General features: G+C 46.0%; 1 protein-coding gene across 1 annotated transcript in view; it reads right to left on the bottom strand.

Annotated features, from left to right (window-relative positions):
• FER1L5 (fer-1 like family member 5) overlaps positions 1–21,343 on the bottom strand; it is a gene marked incomplete at its 5' end in the record, with an annotated part of 54,338 nt that overhangs the window by 26,903 nt on the left and 6,092 nt on the right. The window contains 13 exons of the mRNA XM_080813626.1: positions 3,927–4,104; positions 5,661–5,789; positions 6,737–6,831; positions 6,914–6,996; positions 7,088–7,131; positions 10,193–10,261; positions 11,531–11,583; positions 12,237–12,360; positions 12,592–12,707; positions 13,312–13,342; positions 17,221–17,271; positions 18,012–18,074; positions 19,127–19,255. Coding sequence (XP_080669752.1) covers positions 3,927–4,104; positions 5,661–5,789; positions 6,737–6,831; positions 6,914–6,996; positions 7,088–7,131; positions 10,193–10,261; positions 11,531–11,583; positions 12,237–12,360; positions 12,592–12,707; positions 13,312–13,342; positions 17,221–17,271; positions 18,012–18,074; positions 19,127–19,255 — 1,165 coding nt within the window. The remainder of the gene's footprint in view (positions 1–3,926; positions 4,105–5,660; positions 5,790–6,736; positions 6,832–6,913; positions 6,997–7,087; positions 7,132–10,192; positions 10,262–11,530; positions 11,584–12,236; positions 12,361–12,591; positions 12,708–13,311; positions 13,343–17,220; positions 17,272–18,011; positions 18,075–19,126; positions 19,256–21,343) is intronic.

Raw genomic sequence — 21,343 nt, 5'->3', positions numbered from 1 at the left:
GACTCCCTGCCGAGCAGAGAGCCCGATGTGGGGCTCGATCTCAGGACCCTGGGATCATGACCTGAGCCGAAGGCAGAGGCTTAACTCACTGAGCCACCCAGGCGCCCCTGAACTGTACATTTTAAATAGCTAAAATGTGGGGTGCCTGGGTGGCTCAGTGGGTTAAGCCTCTGCCTTCGGCTCCGGTCATGATCTCGGGGTCCTGGGATCGAGCCCCGCATCGGGCTCTCTGCTCAGCAGGAAGCCTGCTTCTCCCTCTCTCTCTGCCTGCCTCTCTGCCTACTTGTGATCTCTCTCTGTCAAATAAATAAATAAAATCTTAAAAAAATAGCTAAAATGTTGTTTTATGTTACATCTATTTTGCCACAAAATTTAAAGATACTATGAATAATTTTATGCTGAAAAATGTAAAAACTTCAATGAAATTTATAAATTCCTAGATAAGTCAAACCTACCAAAATTGACTTAAAAATAAATAGAAAAGCTGACTAATTAAAATAAGTCCATATTTAAATTGCTGCATTAAAAAACCCACCAGGCTTATATTTAGAGGTGAGGCCTATCAAACTGTCAAGGAATGGATGATTACAGTCTTACTCAAATGCTCATAGTGAGTAAAAAGAGGAAATGCTCCTCAACTTCAACTATGAGGCTAGCATAACTTTGATATTGAAAACAAATGAGGAGGGACGCCTGGGTGGCTCAGTTGGTTAAGCGGCTGCCTTCAGCTCGGGTCATGATCCCAGCGCTCTGGGATCGAGTCCCACATCGGGCTCCTTGCTCGGCAGGGAGCCTGCTTCTCCCTCTGCCTCTGCCTGCCACTCTGTCTGCCTGTGCTTGCTCGCTCTCTCTCTAACAAATAAATAAATTTAAAAAAAATTAAAAAAAAAAACAAATGAGGAAATTACAAGAAAGAAAATATTACAGATTCATCTTATTCATAAACATGCAAAAATCCTAAGCAAAATATTGACAAGCCAACTCTAGAATGTATAACAAAGGTGAAATGCAATTATATTATTATAATTGCACTTTATATTATATATGACAATTATATGTGAATATATGTACTATATTATCATATATGAAGTAATTATAATATTAACTCAAGGTAGACTATGATAGGTTAAAGATCAATATTGCAATCCCTTGAGCAACCACTACAACTAATCCACAGATATAGAACCAGTAGAGGAGACAGAATGCAATAGTAAAAACAAAATAAATTAAAAAAAACTTGATTAGAACAAAAGACAAAAGTTCCATCAGGCTTTTTGTAGAATCAATCTAAGTTTCCACGAACAGGGGGATAGGTAAATAAACTGTCATATCCACATACTGAAGTACTATCAGAAATCAAGAGGAACAAAACACTTATCCATGAAACAGCATGGGTGAGTTCCTAAAACACGATGCTGAGCCAAAGAAGTGGTAGAAAAAGAAAGAACCATATGTCTGATTTCATTTACATGAAGTTGTAGGAAAAGCAAAACAAATCTATAGTGATAGACAACACAATGACTGACCCCAGGGCTTGGGGAGATTGACTAAAAGGGGACATATGACAGCTTTTTGGGATGTAGCCATGGTGGCTACATGGGTGTATTTGCCAAAATTCATTAGACTGTACACTTAAAATATGTGCATTTTATTGTTTGCAAATAAGACCTCAATAAAAAAACAAAAAGTTGTCATTAAGATGAAGATGAAAGCCCCAAACTTAGGGAAGGTATGTATAATACACCCATCTGACAAAAGATTGTTCCCAGAAAAAGTAACATACAAGCCAGTAAGCCCAAGACAACCAAATAGAATGATAGATAAAATACATTGATAGGCTTTTTACAGATGAGAAAAAACAAACGTTTGTAAATATATGAAAAGATGTCCAACCTCCATGTGTAATCAGGAAAATGCAAATCAAGATCTTATAAGCTACCATCTTACACCCACCATCGGCAAAAATGAAAAGGCTGGTGGACAACATAAAGTACGGGTGAGAACGAAAAGCAAAAGAAATTCTCATATTGAGCTGATGAGAGTGTAATTTGGTATAATTTCTTTTGGTTTGAATTCCTCTTTCATTCCAGGGTATATAATTTAGAGGAAGTCTTGTGCTTGAAACCAGGAGACATGTACAAGAATGTTTATAACACGATTATTATAGTAGGAAAAAAAGATAAGTCTCAAACGTCTGCATATACCACATAATTGGTGCTATAATCATACAGGAGAATATACACAGAAGTGAAAATGAACTTCAACTACACATACCAACATAAAAAAAAACCCTAATATTGAGCAAAAGATGGAAAACAGATGAATACAGACTGAAAAGTTCCATTTGTTTAAAATGTAAAAAAGAGTATGCTGTTTAGGGTTGCATACATAGATGGTAAAAACTGAAAAGTAAAACAAGGGAGTGATTACCATGAGGGTCAGGAGTGTGGTTATTTCTTGGATAAATGGGTCTGGGAAGAACATACAGGGAACTTCAAAGATGCTGACAATTTTCTATCTTTTAAGCTGAGTGCTGAGTTTTGGGGTACCCATTTCATTCATCTTTAAATGGTATATATGCATTGAACATATTTTTTGTATATATTTCATAATTTAAAAACAAGTAGAACGTTACGCGAAGTGAAAGAAGCCAGACACCAAGGCTGCCTTTCACAAGATTGTGAATCTACGTGTATGATAAAATATCCAGAATAGGAAACTCCACAGAGACAGAAAGTAGATTAATGGCTGCCTGAGATTGGGGATCCAGGGGAGAAGTAGAGAGTGACTGCATGTGGGTACAGGGTTTCTTTTGGAGTGGTAAAAATGTTCTAGAATTGACCATGGTGATGGTTGCCCAATTCTGTGAATACATGAAAAACTACTGAATTGCATACTTTACATAGTTGAATTATATGGTGTGTGCATTCTATTTCACTAAAGAACAGTTCTTAAAAATCCAGGGAAGTGGGATGCACAGAAAGGCTCTCAAGGGGCAAGGAAATTGCGAAGCTGTTGAAGACGAAGTTGAGAGTAGTGGTTCTTAAACTCTCGCATGCATCTAAATCACATGATAGGCTTGTTAAAACACAGATTGTGGGGCACCATCTCCAGCTTTCCTGATTCTGTAAGGACTGAGGTGGGGCCAAGAATCTGCATTTTTTTAAGAGAGAGAGCACACATGAGAGGGGCGGGGGGAGAAGGGGGAGAGGGAGAGAGAGAATTTTAAGCAGACTTCATCTCAGCACAGAACCCAATGTGGGGCTCCATCTCACAACCCTGAGATAATGACCTGAGCCGAATTCAAGAGTCAGGTGCTTAACCAAATGAGTCAGCCAGGTGCCCCTAGAATCTGCATTTCTAAAAGTTCCCAGGTGATCCTGATGCCCTTGCCCAGGGACTGCACTTTGAGAAATGCTACACCATAGAGCCTGGTATAGGTGTTTAATAGGTATATATTGGATTAATGGGTGAATGGATGGATGGGAGTTTGGCTGAGTGTTTGGGTCAGTGGATGGGTAGGAGTTGAATGGATGAGTAGATTAATGGATGTTGGTGGATGAGTAGATTAATGGATGGATAGCAGGTGGGAAGATGAGTAGCAGAAAATGGTGGCATGGATGGGTCAGGGCTGGTTCAGAGTAGAAGGGAAGAAGTTGGGGTTGGGGAAGTTGTAGTGTGAAATGTAGTGTAGAGAAGAACTTGGAGTGGATGCCTACTCTCAACTCTTGTCGTGGCCTCACCACCGACTAGCTGTGCAATGTTTGGCAGGTGACCTCACCTCTCTGAAGCTCATTTTCCTTATGTGAGACATGTGGGTTAACAATGCCTATGAATTTCTATGAGCTAACACCCTTAAAAAGGCCAAGCGCAGAGCCTGGGAGGCAGGGGATGCTCTCTACTCTTGGGTTGGATCTGAATATTACCATCATGTATCACTGGGCTGTACGGTGTGGTTGAGACACAAGGCTTGTAATTCAGGTCCATCTTGTTTCCATAGTGGCCAATGCTGACCTCGAACTGGATCAGGTCCTTAAAGTTGGGCATCATGGTACAGGAAAGGAAGATGACACACAGCCCATACTTCTGGCGGTGATGGTGTCTCTAAAACAATAATCCCCCCACATCCCAGTACATAAGCCAAGGGATGAACAAGGCTATAGAGACAGGCAAGGAGGCAAAGATGAGGTGCCTTTTTTTTTTTTTAAGCCATTTTGCTTCTCTTCAGGGTGAGCTGGGCCATCTTTGAACCCACGCCCCCTCAAAATCCTGCCTAGACTGCTGCTCAAGTGCAGCTCCACCCAGGTCCTCTATCACCTGGTCCCCTCCTCCCAGCCAGCTGTGGTTCCTTTCTTTCCTTGGAGGGGGTCTTATCCCTCCAAGGCCCTGAGGGTCAGGCTGGGGCTCTGACTTGGGCTACCCCTTCCTTCTCCTTTTTGCCTCAATGCCCTCGCCCAATGGAATGAACATGGGCAGGGGTTTCGTGAGGGTGGCACATGCATGCACATCTACTCTGAGCCCTTCTCCAGTGGCTTCCTCCCACCATGCCGCCTCTCTGCGGGAAGTCCTCCATCTACCACTGACCATGTCAGTTGCTTTCATTTCGGTGGCCATCTCCTGCCCTCCTCTTGCACTCTCCCAGTCTGTTCACTAGCTAAGGTCTGCCCTGTCATAAAAAATAACCCTCCTTCTCCCTTCTGAGCCTCTGTTGAGCTCCCATCTGATTTTGTCTTCTTCTACTTTTCCAGCCAAGTTTCTGTGCACTTGCCTCTATGCAGAGTCTGCAACTTCTCCCTTGCACCTGTGTGGCCTGGCAACTCTTCCCTGGGTTGGAGGGGTTGCCTCCGAGCTCCTCTTTGCAGACTCTTCCCCAATTTCTTCTGCAAACTTCCTCTCCTCCTTTACCTGCCTTAGGCTGTGGCACCCTTTCACCCACCTACTCCTCCCAGGCATTTCCTTCACAACTCTGTGTTCAGATCCTAGTGTGCTGACGACACACCATCTGTCCACAGCCTCAAGGACTGGTTTCCGTGGGTGTCTCACCAGCATATGTCAAAGGTGGGATTTGTTGTCTCTCTCCCGCACCCCCAGACCTTCTCTTCCTTCAGGGAGCATGAATGTCACCCTGACCACCTTGCCATCTGAGGCAGAAAAGGGGCATCAGCTTAGGGGAGTTAGCCTCATTTCTTATGTCTTGTTGATCTGTGGCTCTGATCATTCTGTTTCCAAAGGGTCTCTGGAACCTGCTCCCTCCTCTCTGGTTCTCCTGCCTCATGACTATTCCCATTTTTAAAAATAATTGGGTGGCTATTCTTAATGCTGTTTCTCCTGCCCCTTCCTTCATCAGTGGTCTTCCCCATGTTACAGGAAGAAGTAAAAACTTCTTGGAAGATCATTTCTCCTTAACTAGATTGCACATTTCTTAAACTGAAAACTTATCTTGTTATTTACTGGGTCCCTGACCACCCAGGATTTGGCACAGCACAAAGCCCCAAGAGGGGCTTAGTAAAGACTCAGGCAGTTGACCAAACATCTTCAGGCAGCCAACAGCTCGTTCAGCTTGTGGCCGGGCCCTCTACAGTGTCAGAAACAGGACCCGCAGTAGATCTGGGGTGGGCAGGGGACTCTTTCTTCCTACGTTCCCTGTTTCCTGTAGTTACCTCTATACTGGTCACTTCCGAGGAGAGATCTTTCCTCTTAAGGTCTTGATAGTAAGTGACGTGGGTGGATAACTCCAGGAAGACTCGGCCTCGATAAGTTAGACCATCCTTAAGAGAGTCGGGAATATTCTAGGGCAACAGGAAGGAAAATGGTGAGAAAAGGAACGAGAAAAGAGCAGATAAGTGTCCCCTGACACCTATGCAGCAAAGACAGAGTTGTCCAGTGACTTCCTGCCTAGGGCTGACCACAGTCCTGGGGCGGAATTCCATACACCCCCAGGCATGACTGCGCCCAGAAACCTCTGGGCCTTGACCCCTCCTCCATACCCCAAGGCCCATTCCTCCTCTTCATGCATTGGACCCACCTATTAATCCGAAGCACGTGTTCCCCGAAAATGCTTCCCGCTTGGAGGAGGCTGTGATAAGCTCCCAGCCTGGCCAATCAGAGCATGCCCCTCCTCCTTGGCAACAGTGATTGGCCCAAGGGGAGTACACATGACCTAAGGCAGCCAATTAGAATCCTCCCCTGGCCTTCCCTGTTGGAGGTTGCGATGGCCACTGCCTGCTGGGAGCTTCACTGCAGTGGGAAAGAAAGCAGCCCAGGCGGAAGAGTGGCAGTGGCAGAGCTGAAAGATGGCGTGAATGAGAGAGTCTCTTGATGGCATGGAGGTCCCGGTGCCTGCAACTCGTCCTCATTCAGAGTTCTTCTCAGCCCAGTTCCCATCTTTTAAGCGAACTGGAGTTGGCTTCCTGGCTGTTATCATCAGTCTTTAACAGTCCAATACTTTCTACGCTTGTCTTTTTGACTCTTACGTCCTTTCCACATGCTGGAAGCCTTACCTGACGTTCCAACTCAGTGCTCCTTCCTCAGGGAACGCCCCGAGCTCTCCATCTATTTCTCGTGCCACACTCGTCCCATATAGACATAGCCATTAACACATAGCTTACATGTCCTCTACTAGCGTGGTGGACAGAAACCAGGATCAGGCCCTCCCGCAGCACTTTCCAGGCCCCAGAACCTTTCATTCAATTGGTATTACCTCTACTATTCCCTAGAGCTGTCATGAGAAGCTTACAGTGTTTTCTTCCTGGATCCTGAAAGGGGCCTTTTTACCCCCTCGGAGAGTCAGGAAGCTGGGGCCAAAACAGGGTAGGAAGCCAGAGTACATTCCTGCAAGGAGAGAGAGTGAGGGGGGCAGGGGCGGGGGCGGGTGGGAGAGGGACAGGAGGCAGGGGCCAGGGGGATTGCTTGCCTTCTATTTCTGCTCCAGTAGATGAGATCTGGTTGAGGAACAGGCTGACGGTCCCAATCTCATCCTGGCAACTGTTCTTGGGACTGGAGAGAAACACATCCCGCAGGCTAAACTGCTCGCCTAGCTCTGATTGTTTCCTCCCCGGCATGCTTTTCAACCTCCACCCTGGCTCACCAGTCCAGGACTCTGAACTTGATGTAGCTGGAGAGGCAGGGCAGCTGCAAGGGAAAGCGAGAGCCATCGCGGGTGCATGCTCCGAGGTTCTGGTCCTCAGAGAGACTGAGTGTAGCTGGGAAGTGCTGGGTCTGGGTCCAAGGCCTGGCTCAGCCACCAGTAAGCCATGTCACCACAGCCAAGATGGATTTACCATGGGAGCGTATAGGCCTGTGGCTGTGGGGCTCCCCACTTAACATGGGCCCCTTGCAAAGCCCTGGGAGAGGCCTATGACTGTGTCCCGTGGTCATTTTGTATTCTTATTCTTAAAATGGTCCCCTAATCGCATGAGCTTCAGGACTGAGACCTGAGTCCACCCTGACCATGGGCTCGATGACTGCAGTCCTCACACAGCTCTCCACTGTCTGAATGCATGCTTGTCAACCGTCTTGCATAGAGGTTGTGGCTTAGAACGTCTTCTTCATGGTTAGCAGTTAACTTTTAAACAGCAGGACATCTATCCCTTCCAGAATAAATAATAGTAGCTGCTGTTGTGGGAAGGGTTTCCGTTGTCCCCAGGCCTGGGCTGAATGATCTACATGGATCACCTGAGTGACTCCTCCCAACAACCCCATAAGCCCGGTGCTGTTATTCCCATTTCTAGACAGGAAAACTGAGGCACAGAGAAACTGAGTTCCTCAAGTTCTCTTTAGAAGCTCTCTTTAGAGCTCTTAACAAGTCTGCCACAACCCAGTGAGGGCTGCGATTGTCCCTATTTACAGATGGGGAATAAGGCCCAGAGAGGCAGAGGGACTTGGGACTTGTTCACAGCCACACAGTCAGGGTCGCAGTCAGGACCGGAACCCAAGCTTCAGATTCTTGTTTCCACTCTGCCACAGGGTCCCCTCAAATAGGAAAACAAAAAACAATCTGTGTGTAAAACAGAGCTGCTGGGGCCTGAGTGGTACCTAAATCCTCTCAGTTGGGGTCTCTTCTCCTCACTGCACTTCCTGAGGCATGGCTAAGAGTACTTCCCATTGTCCTTTCTACTTGTCTGTTCTCCCCTTGCCAGGGAGCTGGGGGCTGGGGTAGAGAAGGGGAAGGGCTTTCCAGTTGAGCAAGTGATTAAGAAGAAATTAGGAAAGGCTCCCTAGAAGTGGAGAGATGGGCACTGGAGGGCATCCTGGTCTTCCAATATTACAAATCCTCCACATTCAAATTCATGGCTGAACCATCTTTTCATTCACGCTGTTGAGAACTCTCTTCCCCTTTCCCGGTCCCTTATCTTGACTGTCCTTGTTCTGGGGCCCTTAGATTGTAAGCCAGCATACACCCATTTTCAGTAGAGCTTCCCCTGAAGCCTGCCTTGCTGGGGTGCTGATAGGCCGGCCTCAGATGCTACTGTCTCTGTGGTCATCCTGCCTTTCAGAGTGAGGGTCACACCTGCCTGCTGCATTTCCACAGTGTAATCACAATCTTCCAAACAGCTCCAGCCTAGGAGACTGTGTTACTTGGGAAATGCATGAGGATCCAAGGGGTGTTTGGACATCTTTAAATGTTGGAAGGCCTCTTTCAGGGATGAAGGAGGGCCCAACCTGTGCCACTGGTTTCTGAACCTAAAGGCAGCTGAACATGGGAGAGGACTTGCAAGGCTCTGAGCAGTCACAGAGCATCTGAGGATCCCGGCCACAAACCTCAGCACAGCTGGAGACAGGTGGGAGGAAACAAAGGTGGGGGATAAACTAGGCTCCTTTTAAAATCTCTTCCTACTTTAAGAGTCTATAAAATCACTCAGGAAGGTAGGGATTATGAAGAATGGGTTAAAGATGATGCCTCATCAGGAGGCAGACCAGGGAAGTTTCTAGCAAGGACGAGGGTCCCAGGAGAGTAGAGGGGAACTCATGAGCTGATTTTTTTTTTTTAAAGAACATTTTTTTTTTTTAAAGATTTATTTATTTATTTATTTATTTGTCAGAGAGAGAGAGAGAGGAGCGAGAGTGAGCACAAGCAGACAGAGTGGCAGGCAGAGGGAGAAGCAGGCTCCCTGTCGAGCAAGGAGCCCGATGTGGGACTCGATCCCAGGACGCTGGGATCATGACCTGAGCCGAAGGCAGCTGCTTAACCAACTGAGCCACCCAGGCGTCCCTCATGAGCTGATTTTATGTCACACAAATGTAAGGTATAAGGAAAGCAAACACTCTCTGTGTAGCCAAATAGAAGCCACATAAAGTTTTATGCACTAATACTTAATGACAGTGCTCAAGCTATCTCTCAGAATTTCATACTCTTTCTACATGCAGTTCTTAGAAGCCTGACACGTAGTCAAAGGCAATCAAGGCTCTTCCAGGGCTTTAAGAAGACTGGCATCCACATTACTGATAGGTCACTGAGGAGGACTGAAAAGCTATAGAAATCAGACTACAGAATCCCACAAAGAAGAGCAACTTGGACCCGTTTAGTATAGGAACAAAAAGCCATACTCCATGTAGCCCATATACTATGTTCCCACAATACCTCTAGGCCATTAACAAAGAGCTATAATTATGTCCAGGGCACTTCGCCTTGAAGATAAGAAAATGCATAATACAATGTAGATTTAAATGATTTTTTGGGTTTTGTTTTATAATGTAGGTGAAAGGACACATTTAAGTTTTTGGGAAAGTTCAGTTGTATGGCCCACTCATTTCTTAATACTGGACAAATAAAGTAAGTTTTCTGAAATCTGTCCTGGGCTTCTTCATGTTCCCTATCATGCAGATCTCACCCCCATTCCCTGGTGCCCCGCCCCCCGTCCCCACCCCATGCTTCTTGGCCTCTACCTTCCCTCTGCACCCCTCCACACCAAAACTTCCCTTTCATTTGTGGGCCAGGAGGAGGAGAGTGGTCAAGGTGGAACAGCACTGGGCGCCTGGGGGACTCAGTCGGTTAAGCATCCGACTCTTGATTTCAGCTCAGGTCATGATCTCAGGGTCATAAGATCGAACTCTGCATTAGGCTCCAGGCTCCACACTGAGAGTGGAGCCCGCGTGGGATTCTCTTTCTCTCCCCCCTTCTTCCTCTACCCCTCCCCCAGCTCTCTCTCTCTCAGAGAAGAAAAGAAAAGGAAAAAAGATAAGATAGCAATACCTGAATCTGGAAGGTCAGGATCTGGTTCCATATCGGGTTCTCAGTTTGAGTCAGCACATTTGTCTTGAGCTAGGAACATCCCAGAACAGTGTGTCAGCCTGACCCCTCCTCCCTCCACAGACCTCACCTTCCACCCCTGCCCAGGGATGGACACTGTCTTGGCACAGGGCTGATCATGGGAGTGGTCTAAAGACACTTTGACAATCTTTCCTCAGGTACAATGTCAGTCCTTTGTATATCTGCCCAGATCCAGATTCCCTATCACTTGTCTTCAGATCATCTTTCAGTTGACTTTGTTCTTAAATAGTCATAAGGTTACTAACTTTATATATGAGTGCATACACGTAGATTTTGTTAGATAAACTCTATGATCCCAACAGAAAAGTGAGCAAAAACCATGCTATGATAGTACACAATGGCATACCCCTTTCCAAAGCATCACTTGACTTCATTTTTAAACCTGGTGCTATTCTAAGCAATCATGTCAGTGAAATCAAGGGTTGGTTGACCTGGTTAATATATACTGGTTAATACATTTTTGTACCTGTATTACAAAATACAAATTTGTATTTGTAAACATACTGGTTAATACACTTTTAATACATACCAGAAAATCAGAGATATTAACATTTTTTGAAAATTGTGAAATTGTGTGCCAGCTACTGCCCAAGAGCATCTCACCTAGACCGGAGCACGCAAACCACATTCAGTGTGGTGGTTTTAAAATATGTCCACAAATCCTTTGGAAAACCTTCCTTGGAAAGGTAGACATTAATTTCCCTCCCTTTATATATGGGCTGGATTTAATGATGCTTCTAATAGGTAGAATATGGTGGAAACAATGGTTTATGAATTCTGAGACAAACCTGTTTAACTCAACCCAGCGTTCCCCAAATTTGAACATAGGATCCTTGTTTTGCACAGACCATCCATCAGCACACTTTGAAAAATACCACTCTCTACTCACAGAGGATCATGGGATGTCAACACTCTCTTGTCCAGAACCTTCAATTTCTGGATGAAGAAACCCCGCCCCAAAGAAGACAGTGACCGTTTCAGTGTTGTTTGCGGACATGTTTCATTCACTCATTTGTGTCCTTCATGCACATTAGGCTTTCAGTGGGCATCTGCTCCTGCAGGGCTCTGTGCCCAGCTCGCAGACACAGGGTGACTCAGCCATGGCCTCCATCTTCAAAGACTTCCTGGTCCAGTGGGGTCTCAGCCCACTGATGGAGGACCTGAGATCAGAATCCGGGGGTTGCGCCCACCAACTCCATCTTTCCTCACACACTATCCAGGTGACAATTTCTCAAAATCTCAGACCCTTTCTATACTTACCTTTTCCCCAATTAGTTCCACCTCCAATACAGGACTCACTAAGTGCTGTTTCTCTGTGAACAAGAAGTTATAAGATTTCTAAGCAGCATTTTTTTTTTAAGGGGAGGACACGTGGAGGTGACAGAACAATTTACACCCCTTCACCATCCGCACTACACCCCTACCCAGGCAGACCTCTCCCATGTCCACTCTATCTCTATGTGTAATGGCACATAATGGCAGCGAGAGTGGGCACTGCTGGGAACTGGGAGTCTGCATCCAGGCATCAAAGACAGGTCAGGGGCATTTGATCCATTTAAAAGAGTATCTATGGGGTATTCATGAAACAAATCTTGGTGGATTTCAGTCTCATCCTCTCCCCCACTCCCTGAATTTTAGGTTCGCATTAAAATGGAACAGGGAGAGGCGCCTGGGTGGCTCAGTAGGTTAAAGCCTCTGCCTTTGGCTTGGGTTATGATCCCAGGGTCCTGGGAGTGAGCCCTGCATCGGGCTCTCTGCTCAGCGGGAGGCCTGCTTCCTCCTCTCTCTCTCTCTGCCTGCCTCTCTGCCTACTTGTGATCTCTGTCTGTCAAGTAAATAAATAAAATCTTAAAAAAAATTTTTTTTAAATAAAAAAAAAAAGGAACAGGGAAGCCCCATGAGAATCCAGAGTGCCACTGTGTAGGGAACCTCAGGGTCAGTCCCACCCTGCCACCCTGACTCTAACTGAGATGAAGGTCCTCCGCGCAGTAGATGAAGAACTGTAAGTAGGCTACGTTGGTCGGGACCACCGTTGACTTGAAGATCTCAGTAGTGGTGTCATCAGCCCCATAGGGCATCTCTTGATCTACCTGCAGAGACCAGAGAGCTGAGAGGGTAGAGTCATAGGATGGTCATGGCCATAGCCACCAGATTTGACTTCCCCGGCTTTCCACTAGGTATAGGGGAGGGATAGACAACCCCCAAGTGACACGCAGGCAAATAAAAGCATGTGAAGATCAGTAGCCACTCTGAGGGCCCAGGGGCACCCTATGGAAGCAGCCACAGTAGGAAATGTCACTGGCGTGTCAGGGCAGCCTCACCAGAACCTGGTCTCCCACACCGAGGACACAGATGGTGACTTTCAGGTAGCCTCTCACACCACTGTTGGGTTCATTCGGCTGGCAGAGGCCTAACCATTTCCTCATGAGTGTGTGACCTGAAGGGGCAGAGGGCCCATGGGAGACCGGCCTCCAGTCTCCATCCTTCTTCCCTGAAACCAGTCTTTGTTTCTGTGGGAGAGGGGTGTAGAAATGGGTCTCATATATTCTGGGTCCCATAGAGTAGCAGAGGAAATTGGGAGTCACTCCTACCCATAGGCAAATCTAGTACACTCACCACGCTGCCAGCCATTGCCTTTAGGAAACAGAGAACCCTCTTCTCCATCCTGGGAATCTACAGTTGTTGTCACTATCCTGGTCTGAGAGAGGCAAGCAGTTTCCCCAACCCTAAGCTCCAACCTTTACCTACTATGTATGTTATGGCCAGATTGTATGCTATGGTTACAGCAGAAACCTCTACTCAAATGCCAGTCTCTGAATACTGCCCTCAAAAATTAGAAATGCAAACCAAGGCAGCAATAAAAGTTGAGCATTTGACCTAAAGGGATGCCTTGAGTTTTAAAGATATTATCATACAGAAAATAATTCATACCCTCTAATACTCTCCTCTCACGTGCTGAACGTACAGATTTTTTGAAATGTTTGGACAACTGGCCTGCGTTTTCTTAGAAGGTACACATACTTGCAACAGCTGATACCTACCTGGAGAATAGTAGATAAACCCAATATCTGTCTGAAAAGACAAGAGTAGAGTAAGGATTAGTTAGGGCCTCTGGCCAAGATTTGCAATATCAACAAACAGCAGTACTGTACTGACAGTATTAGCCACCAATGCTTGAGAACTCGCCCTGCCCGAATTCCTTTACTCTTTACAACAGCCTACACGCTGGTCCTTTGTCACCTCCACTCTGCAGAAGATACTCAGTGTGAGAGAAGGGCCTGAAGTCTTACAACTATTACTTGAGGAGGTCTGGATTGAAAGGGTTCTCAGTCACCACACAGCACTACCTGGCCAACGCAGCGTTGACTCTTCCCTGGGTTGGGAAGGGTGTCTCCCATGCTGGGGAAGAGGCTGGTCAAAGGAGGAGCTGGCAAAGAGACTGCGGGCTTTCCCTTTTCCTCTGAGAAGGTTTCTGCCTGAGGCCTGAGGGATGTGGTACAGGATTGAAGTACTTGTATTCTGAATATATAAGAAAATCCCAAAACTGAGTAGTAAGAAAATGACCCAATGAAAATGAGCAAAAGATCTGAAGATTTGTTAATTTAATTTTGAGAGAGAGAGAGAGGGTAGGGGGAAGGGCAGAGGGAGGCAATCTTTCAAGCAGACTCCCAGCTGAGCAAGGCGCTCAATGTGGGGCTAGATCCCATGACCCATGAGATCATGACCTGAGTCGAAAGAGTCAGATGCTTAACACACTGAGCCACTCAGGCGCTCCAAATGAACAAAAGATCTGAACACACACTTCAACCAAGAAAATATGTAGATGACGAATAAGCGCACGGAAAATGCTCAACACCACTAGTCATTAGGGAAGTGTAAATTAAAATCATAGTGAGATAGCTCTACATATAATTCGAATGGCTAAAGTAAAAAAGATGGATTACATGAAGTGTTGATGAGAATGGGGGCAATGGGAACTCTAGCGCACACTGGTGGTGGGAATATAAAATGATAAAGGCTGGAATTGTTGGGATAAAACCGGTTAGGAAGTTTCTCTAAAAGTTAAACACACACCTAATGTATGAGCTACTCAATCCACTTCTACATATTTACCCAAGAGAAATTAAATTAAGATTCGTACATCCCTGTTATAGCAGTTTTACTGTAACAGTCAAAAACTGAAAATGAGCTAATGACCATCAACAGACAAGTGGTTAAACAATCTGGGATAAATCTGTAAATGGACTCCTCAGCGATGCGAAGGAATGAATTATTGACACGTGCAGTGAACATGGATGAATCTCAGAATAATTATGCGGAATGAAAGAAGCCAAACAAAAAAGGGTACGTGCTGTATTACCCCATTTATATAAAATTCTGGAAAATGCAAATGAAGCTATAGTTATAGAAAGCAGACCACTGGCTGCCTGGGGGTGGGAGGGAGTAGGATGGCGGTGAGAGATGAGGGTGAGAATAACAAAGGGGCACGAGGAAACTTTTGGGGATGATAGATGTGGCAGATATGTTTGTTATCTTGATTGTGATGATGGTTTCCAGGAATACACACATTTTAAAATGTATCAAATTATACATCTTAAATCATGTGTAATTAATTCTATGTCAATTGTACCAAACCAAACCCAACCAAACCCAGGCACCCCTAATGAAGCAACAGATCCAGGCAGTGATCGTCAGTGGCTGTTAACAACATAAAAAGAGAGACCAACAGACATTCTGTGCCTCCCATTGAAGTCATTTTGCCAAATAATGGAACCAAATCTGGCAAGCCTCTAGACAGCAAACAGCTGGGCAGAGTGACGTGTGAAATGATCCTTTGGAGATGCAGTCCGCGAAATCCAGACTGGAGGAAAACTCTACAGGACAAACTATCCAGTTTCTTTAACAAATTACGAGGGAGAAAAAATGGGCAGGACCCACAGAATCAGAGAGACCTAAAAATACATTTTAACCAGCTGCAATGTAGTGCCTGGTCTGCATCTTAACTTGAACTAATCGTGGAGGGAATTCATAAGATAATTAGGGGAATTTGAACATTGGCTAGTATTTAATGTTATTCAGGAATTGGAAAGGTTTTAAAATGTGATAATTACATTTGGTTATGCTTAATAAAAATCTTTACATTCTAGAAATATATACTGATGTATATATACTGAAATATATATCTATATCTATCTATATATATCTATCTCAAAATAAAATGATATGATATCTGAGATTGGATTCAAAATAACCCAGCAGGCAGGTGTAGACAAAACAACACTGGCAATGAATTAGTGAAGTTGAGTGACTGGGATGTGGGAACTCAGGATACTATTCTCTCTGCTTTTGTGTATTTTTGAAAATTTCCAAAGAAGTGATTGTTTAAAAAGAATCACTTTCTATCATGTCTATGACTTATTTTTAAAAATATTTTATTTATTTATTTATTTGAGAGACAGAGGCGGGGGCCGGAGAGGGGCAGAGGGAGAGGGAGAGAGAGAATCTCAAGCAAGAATCTCCCCACTGAGCACAGAGCCCAATGTGGGCCTTGATCTCACAACACTGAGATCACGACCTGAGCTGAGATCAAGAGTCTGATGCTTAACAGACTGAGCCACCCAGGTGCCCCTCACGTCTGTAACTTATTTAACAGTTCATACCACTGGTCACTTCTGGAAATTGTGCAGTGGTCTCTGTCGAAAGCACAACAATTTTAACCTCCTGCTACCTAACCTCTCTGGAATCTCACAATCTCTAAGCACTCCCCCCCTTTTTTTTTCTAAAAGATTTTATTTATTTAATTGAGAGAGAGAGACAGAGAGTACAGAGGGAGAGGGAGAAGGAGAAGCAGGCTCCCCGCTGAGCAGAGAGCCCCAGGTGGGGCTCAATCCCAAGACTCAGATCCTGACCTGAGCTGAAGGCAGAGGCTTAACCCACTGAGCCACCAAGGTGCCCTGCCTATGCTGCTTCTTTAAGGGACAGGTCATGACTCTTCACGTGCTTATTACAAGTTGTGAGAAAGAAACCTTACTTTGATTTGTCCTAAATGTGCCTTTCCCCAGGAAGAAGCCTTTTTCAGGGGTTGCCAGATTTGGCAAATAAAAATATAGATGCCCACTTAAGTAAGAACTGCAGATAAATGATGACTTAATTTTTAGTATATGTAGGTTCCCTGCAATATTTTGTGAGAAGCCATGCAATATTTGGGGCATCCTTATATTTAAAAAGTATCTATTGGAGCGTCCTGTGTTTAATCTGACAACCCTACCTTTTCCCAATCTTCCTGGATCTTTTTTAGCCCTCATGACTGTGTCAACTTTCCTCCTCTCTCAGCCTGTGTCTTTCCAAAGCAAACATTTTTTTTAAAAGATTTTATTTATTTATTTGACAGAGAGAGATCACAAGTAGGCAGAGAGGCAGGCAGAGAGAGAGGAGGAAGCAGGCTCCCTGCTGAGCAGAGAGCCCGATTTGGGGCTTGATCCCAGGACCCTGGGATCACGATCTGAGCAGAAGGCAGAGGTTTTAACCCACTGAGCCACCCTGGCGCCCCCAAAGCAAACATTTTTATTCTATTCTCATAGGCAGCAATTTTCTCTGTGTTTCTCTGCCTTTTTGGATTTCCTGCTTCCATTTCCTGGAGGCAGAGATTTGAAGTGTGCCCATAGTATTTAAGTGTGGGGAATTCGACATGGCACCCAGCTCTTTCATAAATGGTACACACTTTCATCCTTACAAGGACTCTGTACTTTGAGAATATCATCAATTCCATTGTACAGATGAGGAAGTAGAGGTTCTGAATAAATTGTTTAAATCAACCCATTTCGTAGGTGGATCCAAATCTGGATATTTCTGCATGAAAATTCAAGTTTTTGCCCCTAAAATTGGGCATGGAGCCCATGGTGGGTCTCTATAACTGTTTCACCAAACCTCCTCCTTCATCCAGGGCTCACTTGGAATCTCCCGATCTCTGAGTTGAATCTCATCAGTGTGGAATTCATCACCTGCAGAAAGATCTCAGTTATTCACTTCCCCCATTTCTCCCACCCCCGTGGGAGGACTTGTAGGGATTCTCTAGGATTTGCTCAGTACTTCCTAGTGACCCATGCTTCCACAAAGGTTTTCTCATCTAATTCTCATTAATTTCTTAATACCCTGTGAGGTTCAGAATTTTAGTTCCATTCTACTGATGAGGAGATTGATCAGAGGGTCCAATTCATTTGATGAACCCGAAGGTCAGCCCAAAGCAAAGTGTTGCACTCAACTTTCTCCACTACCTGCTGTCTGATCGTTTACCATGTCCCTGTGTTCCCAAGACCATGCATACTCTTCAAGGGGGAGGCTTCCTTGTTCTCCTTAGCCCTGTTCTGGGCACACAGAAGGCACCTGATAAACACGTTCATCACTGTTACTGGGGTCCCACTGGTTGGGGAATGGAATGTCCCATGTTGAGGGGACATTTGAGGGTCCTTCGGTGGCATGGGAATCCTGGCACATGGGAAGGGCTATTTTCTTCCCTTCGGGGCCCAGCTTATGGTCTAACAGTTGGCATTCCATAAGATTTGTTAAATGGATGAATGGGGAGTCTGGGCTGCCGGGGAGTGAGGAAGGAGGTAGAGGCTGTGCCTTGGGGTCAGAAGGACCATCTGAAGTAACTGGCTCTAAGGGTGGGGTGGGGAGGCTGAAGTCCTTCCCAGAATTGAGATGGGATAAGAAGGTGGGCCTACCTTGTTTGGCTCCTCACCTGGATTAAGATGGTCTCATCAAATAACTTAGCAGGTACCTCATAGAAATTCTGGAAGAAGATCTGAAGCAGAGGGAAAGGAGGTAGGGGTTGGATGATATTCCTTCCACCACTTCACCCAAGGACTTGGTAAGCCTGAAGGCTCAGACTAGCATGCTTCTTCCGCAGCTCTTGCCCATTTCATGCTCATGCTCCTCCTCCAGAAGCAGGGGCCTGCCAGGCTCCTGGAGGGGGTTCTGCTAGGGTAAAGCGCAGGGGTGGGGGATTCCGGGAGCATCTGTCAAGAGCAGTTCAAGGTCCAGCTAGCTGCCTGGGATACAGACCCGAGCCTCTGCCTCTTTCTAGATTGCCCTGTCAGTCCACTGCACCTCCAGCCTCTGCTGAGCCAGAACCATCTTTCCTAAATGCAAGCCTGGCCCCATCACTCTCCTCCTAAACTCCCTCCATGGCTCCCAAGTGCCATCTGTGACAGCGTCCCAGCGCATTTTGCAGCCTTCCCTCTGACTGACGCCACATCTACCATTCTGCCAAGTTCTGCTACTTCTTGTTTCTAGGCTTCTGAAGACACTATTGCTTTTTCCTGAATTTTCTTTCTCCATGATGTCCCTCTTTCCCTGGTAGACTCTTCCTTCAAGGTTTTGGAAGCTCTTCCTGAGTCTCCCCATTCCTCCCTACTCTCACCGTGCTTTTACCTTTTATTTATTGGCCTATTTACCAATTAATTCAGTGAGTATTTATGGACTTCCAACTGTGATCAGCCCAACGCTATAGCTTAGGGCTTCAGCAGTGGCAAGGTGTAATGGTCTGGGCCTGCATTAATAGTGCCCCCAGATCTGTTAACCCCAGTTTTGCACCATTATCAGTCTATGTGTTCACAGGCCAATCCCCCACCCCCACCCCAAAGACTACTGCTCCTCCAATGGGAGGTTTCAAATGATTTTGTCTGTATTCTCAGTGCCAAGCAGTTCTTGGCCTTCTGTAAATGCTCAGCCAATGTTTGTGGAAGAAGCAAGCTTGCCTGATGCCTGCAGGAAATGCCCAGCCCCCAGCTAGCCCCTGGCTGCCCCCCTTGGCCCAACTGCCCCATTCAGTTCTGAAGGGCACGTGCAGCCCACCTCGTTGAAGAAAGGGTTGTTTCCCATCTTGATCCGTGTGTTGTACTGGTAGCCTCCGATGACCACATTCACCATTGGTTTGATGTTGTTGCCCATGAGCTGTCGGGCTTCAAACACCTTCACTCGGACCTATGGGGGGAATTTGGGGGCACCTGAGGTAGGGGTCTGGGCCCCCTTCTTCAACAGGGATTCTTCTCTAAAAGAACAAAATGTTCTGATAAGAGGCATCTACTGGGGTGGAAGGAGACCCAGAGCAAACTGGACTCCACCTGCCTGAAGGTAAGTTCTAGGAAGGCCATGGCTCCTCCTCTTTTCCTCTTCTGGGAACTGTTCCCTCCACTGCTTCATTCTTTTCATCTTGTGTTACTTAGTGGTTTTCAATTGCAATGGGCTTGTTACAGAATATAGAAATGAAGTCTAATCTTTCCCAGTTTTTTTGTTTGTTTGTTCATTTTTAAGATTTTATTTATTTATTTGACAGAGAGAGAGAGAGATCACAAGTAGGCAGAGAGGCAGGCAGAGAGGGAGGGGGAAGCAGGCTCCCTGCTGAGCAGAGAGCCCGATGCGGGACTCGATCCCAGGACCCTGGGATCATGACCTGAGCCAAAGGCAGAGGCTTTAACCCACTGAGCCATCCAGGCGCCCTTGTTTCTTTTTTTACTTTTATCTGTGATCTTTACAGAGAATTGAGAGTTTTAAAGTTCCATGCCATTGAATCTCCAATCTGTGATTTGCTCTCTGATTTGCGGTTTCTTCTTCCCCTTTATATACTTTACTGGGCCTCAGTAAAGGGGCTATGACATCTGAGCCTCGAACTAGAAGGCAAGAGGGGAAGAGCAATGCAGAGCCCTGGAGAGACCCTGGCTGGATGACGCCCAGGGGGAGAAAGAACTGGAGATGGCCATGGCTAGCAGGGCACAGGCCTGGGAGCCTGTCATCTGACTGTGGGTAGTAAACAACATCCAGCTCTCCCAGCCCAAGCTGTGACTCGGCCTTTCTCCATGAGGTGTCCTGTGTCTCCAGCAAGTCCAGCAACCCTTCAGGGAGAGATATGCATGCAGCTGGACCCTCAGAGACAAGAGTGGGCCAAACCAGGCAAACAGGTCACATGTCAGGATTTTGCCCTAACCTCTAGCACAGAGGAAAATCAGTGATTTGGGCATGATGACCCTCTATCCTGGGCAAACTAGCCTGCTGAAAAGGGATGGGGTCCAGAGGAGAGGAAAGGAAGGTACTCCAAAGGAGGAACAGCATGTGCAAAGACCTGGCAGCTAGAGAGAAAGGCTTGAGAATGGGGACTGCAAGATGTCCAGGATGCTAGAGCAGGGTGAGGAAGGGCAGAGGCAGGAGACAGAGTGGCTTGCAGAGGTAGGCTTGTGTTATCAAGGGCCTGGGAAGCCACTGTAATGAGTTTGGGTTTTGTCCAGAGGACATTAAGAGCATCTTCATTTTAAAAAGTTTTCATTGTATTTTATATTTTAAAATTAAAGTATAGTTTACATACAATATTACATTCGTTTCAGGCCTATAACATAGTGATTTGACAACTAGATGTTATACTATGCTTACCACATGTGTAGCTACCATCTGTCATGGATATCCTCATTTTTTTTTTTTAAGATTTTTAAAAAATATATTTATTTGTCATACGGGGGGGGAGGGGAGAACACAAGCAGGCAGAGTGGCAGGCAGAGGCAGAGAGAGAAGCTGGCTCCCGCTGAGCAAGGAGCCCGATGTGGGATTTGATCCCGGGACCCTGGGATCCTGACCTGAGCCAAAGGCAGCGGCTTAACCAACTGAGCCACCCAGGCATCCCAGATATCCTCATTTTTTTTTTTTAAAGATTTTATTTATTTATTTGAAAGACAGAGATCACAAGTAGGCAGAGAAGCAGGCAGAGGAGGAAGTAGGTTCCCTGCTGAGCAGAGAGCCCGATGCGGGACTCGATCCCAGGACCCTGGGATCACGACCCGAGCCAAAGGCAGAGGCCTTAACCCACTGAGCCACCCAGGCGCCCCGGATATCCTCATTTTTAAGGACATTTTTAAGCAGGTGCATGGCATGGTAAGAATGACATCTTTGAAAGACCCCATTGGCTGAAGGATGGACAGGAGAGAGCTGGAGGCTGGGAGTTCAGGAAGAACTTATGAGTGGTCCAGGGACACGGTGGTGGTGGCTCAGGTCAAGGAAGTGAAGTGGTGATGGAGAGGTGGGGAC

The sequence above is a fragment of the Martes martes genome, assembly GCF_963455335.1.
Source record: "Martes martes genome assembly, chromosome: 9".
In the NCBI taxonomy this organism is placed as follows: Eukaryota; Metazoa; Chordata; class Mammalia; order Carnivora; family Mustelidae; genus Martes; species Martes martes.
The sequence above is the reverse complement of the archived record's forward strand: the minus strand, read 5'-3'. Positions and strand labels throughout refer to the sequence as shown.